The sequence below is a fragment of the Tachysurus fulvidraco genome, chromosome 12 (assembly GCF_022655615.1).
Source record: "Tachysurus fulvidraco isolate hzauxx_2018 chromosome 12, HZAU_PFXX_2.0, whole genome shotgun sequence".
In the NCBI taxonomy this organism is placed as follows: Eukaryota; Metazoa; Chordata; class Actinopteri; order Siluriformes; family Bagridae; genus Tachysurus; species Tachysurus fulvidraco.
Window position 1 is genome coordinate 20,106,689 of NC_062529.1, and position 8,515 is coordinate 20,115,203.

At 38.2% G+C, this 8,515-nt stretch overlaps 1 protein-coding gene across 2 annotated transcripts in view; it reads left to right on the top strand.

Moving 5' to 3' along the window:
• Nucleotides 1–8,515, top strand: part of asap3 (ArfGAP with SH3 domain, ankyrin repeat and PH domain 3) — a 43,986-nt gene that overhangs the window by 12,316 nt on the left and 23,155 nt on the right. For both annotated transcript variants that reach the window (XR_007144515.1, XM_027143012.2), the window contains exons 3-7: nt 3,933–4,078; nt 6,266–6,340; nt 7,321–7,370; nt 7,468–7,579; nt 8,187–8,272. Coding sequence is in view for 1 of the 2 variants with exons in the window: in XM_027143012.2 (XP_026998813.2) it covers nt 3,933–4,078; nt 6,266–6,340; nt 7,321–7,370; nt 7,468–7,579; nt 8,187–8,272 (469 nt within the window). In the remaining variant the exon portion in view is untranslated. The remainder of the gene's footprint in view (nt 1–3,932; nt 4,079–6,265; nt 6,341–7,320; nt 7,371–7,467; nt 7,580–8,186; nt 8,273–8,515) is intronic.

Below are 8,515 nucleotides of genomic sequence, written 5' to 3' on the forward strand. Positions count from 1 at the left end.
CTATAGGAATGAAATAAATGTAAGTCACTCTGGATAAAGGTGTCTACCAAATGTTAAGGGTTAAATCAGATATTCATGTTGTTGCAGTAATAGTAATAGTTTCTATTCATCATTTCATTTCTATTTCATCGGGGGTTTCCTCCGGGTACTCCGGTTTCCTCCCCTGGTCCAAAGACATGCATGGTAGGTTGATTGGCATCTCTGGAAAATTGTCCGTAGTGTGGGAGTGAATGAGAGTGTGTGTGCCCTGCGATGGGTTGGCACTCTTTCCAGGGTGTATCCTGCCTCGATGCCCGATGACGCCTGAGACCCCGTGACCCGAGAAGTTTGGATAAGCGGTAGAAAATGAATGAATGAATGAATGAATGAATGAAAATTTGAAAGGCTTTTTTATAAGACGGATCCATGAAAACTATGTTTCTAAATTTAAAGACTCATTTAAAGACTTAAAAAAAAAAATATATATATATATATATATATATATATTTGTTAGTAAATTCCTTTGCTATAAGAGGAATAAAACACTTCAAGATGTTCATTTAGTGGGAATAAAACACTCATCCCCCCAGGTGCTTTATTCCTTTAATTTTTGACACACTGATCACTGGCTTTTCATCTTTACCTTGATTGCTTTACCGTATAAAGTCTCAGGCTCATATAACTTTGGCTTGTGTTTGAAACCAGTCAAGCCATCAGTGATGTAAGTTCCCTTCTGTTTGATATTGTTTAATATAGGAGGTGAAGTCAGGCCACTTCTGTAATTTATTCTCGTAGACCTAAATATATATTTTCTCCAACACAAGCAATAAACACTTCACTCACAACCTCAGAACTTTCTTGTCATTGTAGCCCGTATAAACCATCTGAACATCCCTACTATAATCTCAGCAGTCTTTGAAATCTACATCTGTATAGCTTTAGAACAAAAACAGCATAGACGTGAAAGCGTTTACAGCAACACGAAGGATTTACGTTTACAGCCTGGCTGTAGTTTATGTAACGTGGCACACATGGCGGTTCAGCTGAGCTGCTTTGTGTTCGTGTCTAACACATTTTTCAGAGAGTGTGAGCTCCGCTAAACCTTCTTTGATGTCTGAGTGTGTGTCTGCCTGCAGTGTGTTTATGCCTGTGTTCTGATAAGAAATCAAAAGTCCTAAGCCTTTTATCTCGCGCTGTGTCAATAGCTAAGCATAACTTTTACAATGACGTGGCTTTCATGTGTGTTCTTTTGCTCAGTTTTAATGCATTTGAAGGGAAACTGGGATGTTCATCATGCACAGGAGAACCGCAGATTTAAGTCTTCTATTGGGTTGCTGAAACAGTTATAAAACAGGCATGAGACCATCAATTTAATGAAATATTCTGGACTGCATGCCGTTAATTCAGTAATTCCTTTTCACTGTTGAATTTACGTATTTTTCTGGGTGTGGTAGCCTAATGGTCAAGATAAAATTTTTATTATTTTTGCTTTAAGTCTGACCGACTTGCCGGTTGTAAATTTCTGTTAAGACCGACCATTTTTTTTTTGCTTTTCAAACAACTAATACAAAAGCAATAAAATATTAATTATATTTTAGTAAGTATTGTAAGTATATAAATCGCCTAGGCCTACATACAAACGAAGGCTACGTTCTTTCTTTTAAATAAAAACCCGTGACGTCATCTATGTTTACACTATTGGTTACCGGATGTCACACTTTGGCCTGTGCGTTCGCTTCGTCTCGTTCTCTCATTCACTGTCAGAGTCGACGGTTCATGCTCGGTAATGATGGCTGTGGCTGCAGTAAACAAAATGTTCGCAGTCACCGTTCAAAGTCATACGGGTTCGGGCGCCATAATACATCTAAAAAATTCACTAAGACAGCTCGACACTGCTTTAACTGAAAAAACTGTGCCAGCATCAAAATAAGGTTGAAGACCCAGTCGGTGACGTCACGATATGCTAATTTGTTTAAAGTCATACCTACGTAATCCCCATCACCAAAATTGTACTTTTTTTTTACATTGAAACTTGAAAAAAATAAAATAAAATAGACCGACCTTCCGACCCCCCCCCCCCCCCTTTTTAAACTGTTACTGCAAACCAAAATATTTTTAACGATGGCCTCAATCGGAGGTTTGAGTGAGTTCCAGATTCTCCAAGCTGATACATCTGGGCCCCTGAGCAAGGCCCTTAACCCTCAATTGTTCAGCTGTATAAAAATGAGATAAAATGTAAGTCACTCTGGATAAGGGCATCTGCCAAATGATGTAAATGTTTCTGGTCATTTCTTTTTACCAGAGATCACCTGTTTTGGAAAGCTGCATTCAGCACTGAATGTATTTGTGATGTCCCACTCCACATTAGAGGTTAATATCTCCTAAATATTGTAACTTTATTGCGTCAGTAGTATATAGTGTATTAATTTGTCTTTAGTTGTGTTGTCTGGTTTATCTCTGTACCACTGTTATTGTTAAGAAGTTAACTGTTTCCTTTCCCATCACTGAGCTCATCATGAGTCATGATACTCTATATACAGAAACCCAACAGTGCGACGTCAATAAAGGAATTCATTTGTTTATACTGTTTGATAAGTCGATTTCAGTTCTGGAATGGAATGACTGCCAGTGTACTGAACGGGTTAACCAGGATTAGCACATTGGTTCAAGCGATTTGTACAGTGTTTGCAACATGAATATAAATTGATTCTGAAATTAAAATTGTTTTTTTAAGAATATGTTGTCTCTTTTTGTCATAAGATAGAATATATCTAGATATAACCATCCTGAAGACTTTCCCATGTAGCCAGAAGTATGTTATGAACAGCAGCTACGCTAGTTCCTCTCCACTTGCTTTACTTTTTGTCCATCCCAATGCGACCTCCTAATCAATACACAACTGTGGGACTGTATCGGGACTGTAGAAAGGACTGTCTTTTTGCTGTTTATAAGAGTTTATAATCACACCCTTCAGTGTCACTCAAATGAGGATGAGGTTTTTAAGGGTGAGTTTTTCCTCACCACAGTCACCTTAGGCTTAATCATTAGGGATAAATCCAAACAAATAAATGTAAGTCTAATATTAATCTTGAACTTTTTGTACTATATTTCTGATATTCTGTAAAGATGCTATGGGTCAAAGCCCATTGTTAAAATTGCTATACAAATAAAATTGAATTGAAAAAATTGAAAAGTATGTTTGTACTTCTGAATACATGGAAACGTCCTCAGGATGTCATTTGCACTTTATGGTATCTTGGTCAGGTGATTAGCTAATTTTTATTTATTGTATTAACTTTCGATGAGTGTATATAGAAGAGTACAATATACATATACTTTAGAACTTAATTATAATAAGATTTAACCGTTTTGTGAATGTTCAATAACATTAAATGTAACTACAAACCATTACAAACACCAATTCTGTCATACATCAATTTTTTGATGATTTATATTGTGGTTTTATTACTCTGGTGTTGTTTAGCAAGCTTAGTCTTTTTTTCAACTTTTAGTTTACAGCTAAGTTAAGGGTCAAATACACTTGGTTGCAGTGTTTTTTCCAGGCCATAGCTGCTAACTGCTATGCACTTTATAGTTGAGGGATGATATATTTTAAATATAAATTTCTATAAATGTTTTCTAAATCTTTATATAATTGTAATCACATCAAAATAATAAACATACTGTGTATAAAGTAAACCTGTGTGTATTTCACTGAGGTAAAAATCTGTTAGCCACACTTAGCCACACTTAGCGTTAGCCACACTTAGCGTTTAGTCGTTTATCAAAAATGTATGGAAATCGTTTCTCTTACAACAAGCGTTAACATAAAAAGCAAGCTAAGCTAAACTGTTTTGAGAAATATTGTGTGGATGGACTACAGGCCAACCTAATTTTTGTTTACTTGTATGTAGACACAAGTTATGTATATTTGCCTATTTTGTGTGTTTTAGGTCATGCAGAGTATAACGAGCAATACATCGAGATTTTGGAGAACCTGGGAAACAGTCATCTATCTCAGGACAATAATGAAATCTCCACAGGGTTCCTTAACCTGGCAGTGTTCACACGGGAGGTCACAACGCTCCTCAAAACTCTGGTGAGACTTCAGCTATACAGTAATATTACTAATAGAACAGAATATATATTGTGTGTGGCTAGTTTTTTATATATATATATTTATATATTTATATATATATATATGCATGGATGGCGAGGGAGAGAGCATTTTATTTTTGTGTGTGTGCTCGCGTGTGCGTGTGTGTCTCAGACATCTTTGTTTGCTTAGGAATGATTAATGGTTTGGCTCCAGATGTACTGCAAGAGTGCACTAGGGGACTTTGAAGGGTGTGTGTGTGTGTGTGTGTGTGTGTGTGTGTGTGTGTGTGTGTGTGTGTGTGTGTGTGTGTGTGTGTCAAGCCAAGGCCCTCTCAAACCGGACTGGTCCGGGACACTCTGACCGATTGTCTCCATAGTGATCTTGATTCATCTCAGATCTGAGTGAGTGAGTGGGCAGTGAGGGAGTGGGCAGTGCCTAACCGCTACGCTGTCAATCACAATATCAGCAAGGGATGCTGACCTCATACAGAAACTGGGCTTGGAAAATAAACTTATTTCTTTTTGATCCAGTGTGTGTCCTCTGCTGACTCCATCTGGCTTCATGTATCAGAAGTGTATTTCCTTTTTCCTTTTTTAAATACATTAAGTTTCCCTGTTTGTAGAACTATATAAAAGATAAAATATGAGATAAGATTTGCTTCATTAATGAATTAACTTGGTAAAAAATATAGAGAGACCAAGTGTAGGTAAGAAATAATGCAAGTGTTAAGTGTATACTGTAGATTGGATACTGCAGACTCGATGGTGTAGACTGGATATTGTAGACTGGATATTGCAGGCTTGATAGTATAGATTAAATGCTGTAGACTTGATACTGTAAATTAGACACTGTAGACCTGATATGTTGACTTTATTTTATACTGTAGATTTTATACTGTAAACCAGATAGTGTTAATTGGATATTGTAGATTAGATTCTGTAGACTGGATACTGCAGATATGATACTGTACATTGGATGCTGTGGACTGGATTCTGTAGATTAGACACTGAGACTTAAGGTCTTAGTTCTTTTGGTTTTAGGTCACAACATGGAGAGAAAATACAACTTCAGTCTATCCAGTGTTCACGGTTCTGATTTCATCTTCATCTTCCTCTCTGTGGAACTCCATAGAGCATGTTTTGTTTATTTCTGTGAAGTTGTTTTGAAATTATGTCTATTGTAAAAATACAAATAGGTCCTTTAAGGCTTTTATAGAGACCTGTGTGTCATAAGAATCAAATAACTGCTGTTAAGTTTTGCTGAAAGGGCTGTGTTAAGAGTGTGTGTGTGCTTTTGTGTGTGTGTGTGCTTTTGTGTGTGTGTGTGTGTGTGTGTGTGTGTGTGTGTGTGTGTGTGTGTGTGTGTGTGTGTGTGTGAGAGAGAGAGAGAGAGAGAGAAGGCATCTGTGGGGAGGGTCTAAACTCAGTAAGTGTGTGCTGCCTGTCTTTCAGCACTCGAGTGCTATTTTCATGTCTTGTCATGAACGTAAGACAAACGAGATGGGGTGGAAAAGTGCAGGCGTCCTCACCAGGGTCACAGTGTTCTCTTGTTTTACGAGTTTCAATTCAATTTTTTCAATTCAATTCAAGTTTATTTGTATAGCGCTTTTTACAATGGGCTTGGTCTCAAAGCAGCTTTACAGAACATAAACATAGAACAGAAGGTAAACATAAAGAGAAATATAGAGAATTAATAAAGTAAAAAAATTCAAGATATACAGTATATAGTTCAGTGTGTATGTATGTATGTTTCAAATCCTTTTCTCAATCACTTTCCTCACTTTACTTTGTTCAGTTCCAGATAAATTCTGTGCACATATTAACTCTGGTCTTTGCCGGAATTTTCTCATGCATTCTTTCCAAAAGAAGATTTACACAAAGTCCTGCTTCTCCTGCCAGGTTGAGTCTTTTCCTCCTTTCAGAACACTCAACGTTATTTCTTTTTCTTTTTAGCTCCGCAGGGAAAGTTGACTGGAAACCAAGAAATATGGAAAAGCATCTGGGAGAAATTTGCTGATAATATATTTTACAATGAGAGTTTACATTAAAGTTTGTGTTTGGGTGTGTGATTATTTGGATGCTCAGTCTGTCTCCCACCTGATCTGTGTGTGTGTACGCGTGTGTGCGCGCGTGTGTGGACGTGTGTGTGTGGACGTGTGTGATAACGTGTCTTGCTGTGTGTCTGCAGGTGCAGAATCTGAACAGCATCCTCTCCTTTCCTCTGGAGAACATACTGAAGAGTGAACTGAGAGACAGCAGACTGGTGAGTTTCACTGACATGCTCAAGCAGTTAAACAACAATAACAAAAAATCTACATGAAATACTGGAGGGACTGATAAGCAATAATGTGCAAGGTGGCAGCTTCCCATCTCCGTCATCCAAGGCCAAGGGTACGATCATGATCATGATGATTTTATTGCCTTTGTGGAGTTTTGCATGTTTTGTTGCAATTGTGTGAGGTTTTTTTTTCTCTAGGTTCCAGGTTTTCACTGAACTCCTATAAAAATGCCAGTATATGATTGGCTACACATAATTGCTCCCGGATATGAAAACCTGTGCTTTGTGCCCTGCAATATATAGACTGCCATTAAATTCACACTATATCCCTGCCTCTCCATCCAGGGATCGTCTCTGTATCTGACACAGTCCTGAAAACAAGCGAAGATAAATGTATGAACAAATAGAGCAATGAGGATTATATCTAGTTTGAAAAAGCAGTAAATAGTATAAATGTTTAAAATTAGAAACATTAAAAATAGGCACAGTAGAAACTGTAAATTTTGTAACGTGTGTCTGTTTTGCTCGAGCTCATTTTTTGCATTCATGTTACATAAAGTTTTTATTAAAGACCAGAAGTTCTCTTGTAGAAAAATGCTTGACTTGTTAAGTCAACAACAACAACAAAATATGCAAATTGGGAGAACCCCCTCCAATCCACATTTGCATATCGGACGCTCTTTATGATTTATGATGCAACAATACTCGCGTCACATTTTCAACGCCATCTCTGAGTATCCAGTGAAACTTTCAGGTCCCGGGGCTTCTTTAAGAACATAGCAAATATCTACGTTTACATCTTCGTTCAGTAGTGTTTTAGTTTCAGTGGTGTTTGTTTATAGAAGAGAATGAAGTGATGTATCATTAAGTAAAGAGAATGAAGGAATACAGGGTGGGGATGAGACTTGAGCTGTTTTTGCATCATGTCATTTCTCTTTCTCTCTTTTGTTCCGTCTTTCTCTCAGGACCTGAGGAAGCAGATGGAGAGAGGCTGGAAGGATTACGACGTTAAAATGTGAGAATGCACACCTGTATCTTTACGATAGACAGAGCAACAAACTAGAAGAGGCAGCCAGCTAGAAGAGGTTTTATTCTGTGTGTGTTTCTCTCAGCGGGAAGTTGGAGAGGGAGAGGCAGAAGCAGTATGGTCTGATACGGCTGGACTCGGACATAGTGGAGGACATGGAGAGAGAGAGGAGGACTTTCCAGCTGCAGATGTGTGAGGTGTGTGTGTGTGTGTGTGTGTGAATCGGGCTGGTAAAAAGTAACAAAGTGCTTAGGTCATGTTCTCCCTGTGTGGTATGGGGAAGTTTTTTTGTATGTGGACAAGGCAAAATTTAACTTTAGCTGCGCTCTTGAACCAGGATGTTGTAATAAATTAAAATAAAGAGTTGAAGGAGAGGGGAATTTTGTTCTTCTGTAGGGATTCCTCTTTTTTTCCTCTGGCCACAGACCTCCAGATGTTCTTCAGTTTCTGCTTTACTACAGACTTTTTTTTCCCTACTTAAACGGCCTCTGACTTGAACAAAATTCTACAGTGTTCCTGTCTGTAGTGTTCACGTCTACACTACAGGTTTAATTGTTGGAGACCGGGTTGAGGCAGAACATTACAAAAAGCTGCCATTAGTTAGTTTAGGAGTCGTGCTTTCAGGAGAGCTCTGTTTAGGTTGCATGTATGCAATTTCAGCACGCTAACATCTCTTACATCTCAGCAAAGATTAGTTCACCTTCTCAGCACACAGTTAAAGTAGACTAAGAGAAAATAAGAGTTTTTATCATCTCTCACTCTCTCTCTCTCTCTCTTTCTCTCTTTCTCTCCATCCATGTTCAGTATTTGCTGAAGGTTCAGGAGATGAAGAAACGGCAGGGTCCTGATCTGCTCCAGGGCCTTATCAAGTATTTCCAAGCCCAGCTCAAGTACGTTTCATAGCACACGACCATTTAATTTTGCATTTATCCCCCAGAATTATTGAGAATAATTGCGTACCCTATATGGCCATATGTTCTTGCACACTTGACCATCACAACCCTATGTGGTTCTTCCCTTCCACAATCTTTTCGAGTTATAAGCACACAGTGGTCTAGAATACTTCCACAGTTAAGCTAAGACACTCCAGACACTGTTCCAGCATGACAACGCCCCTGTGCACGAAGCCCCAG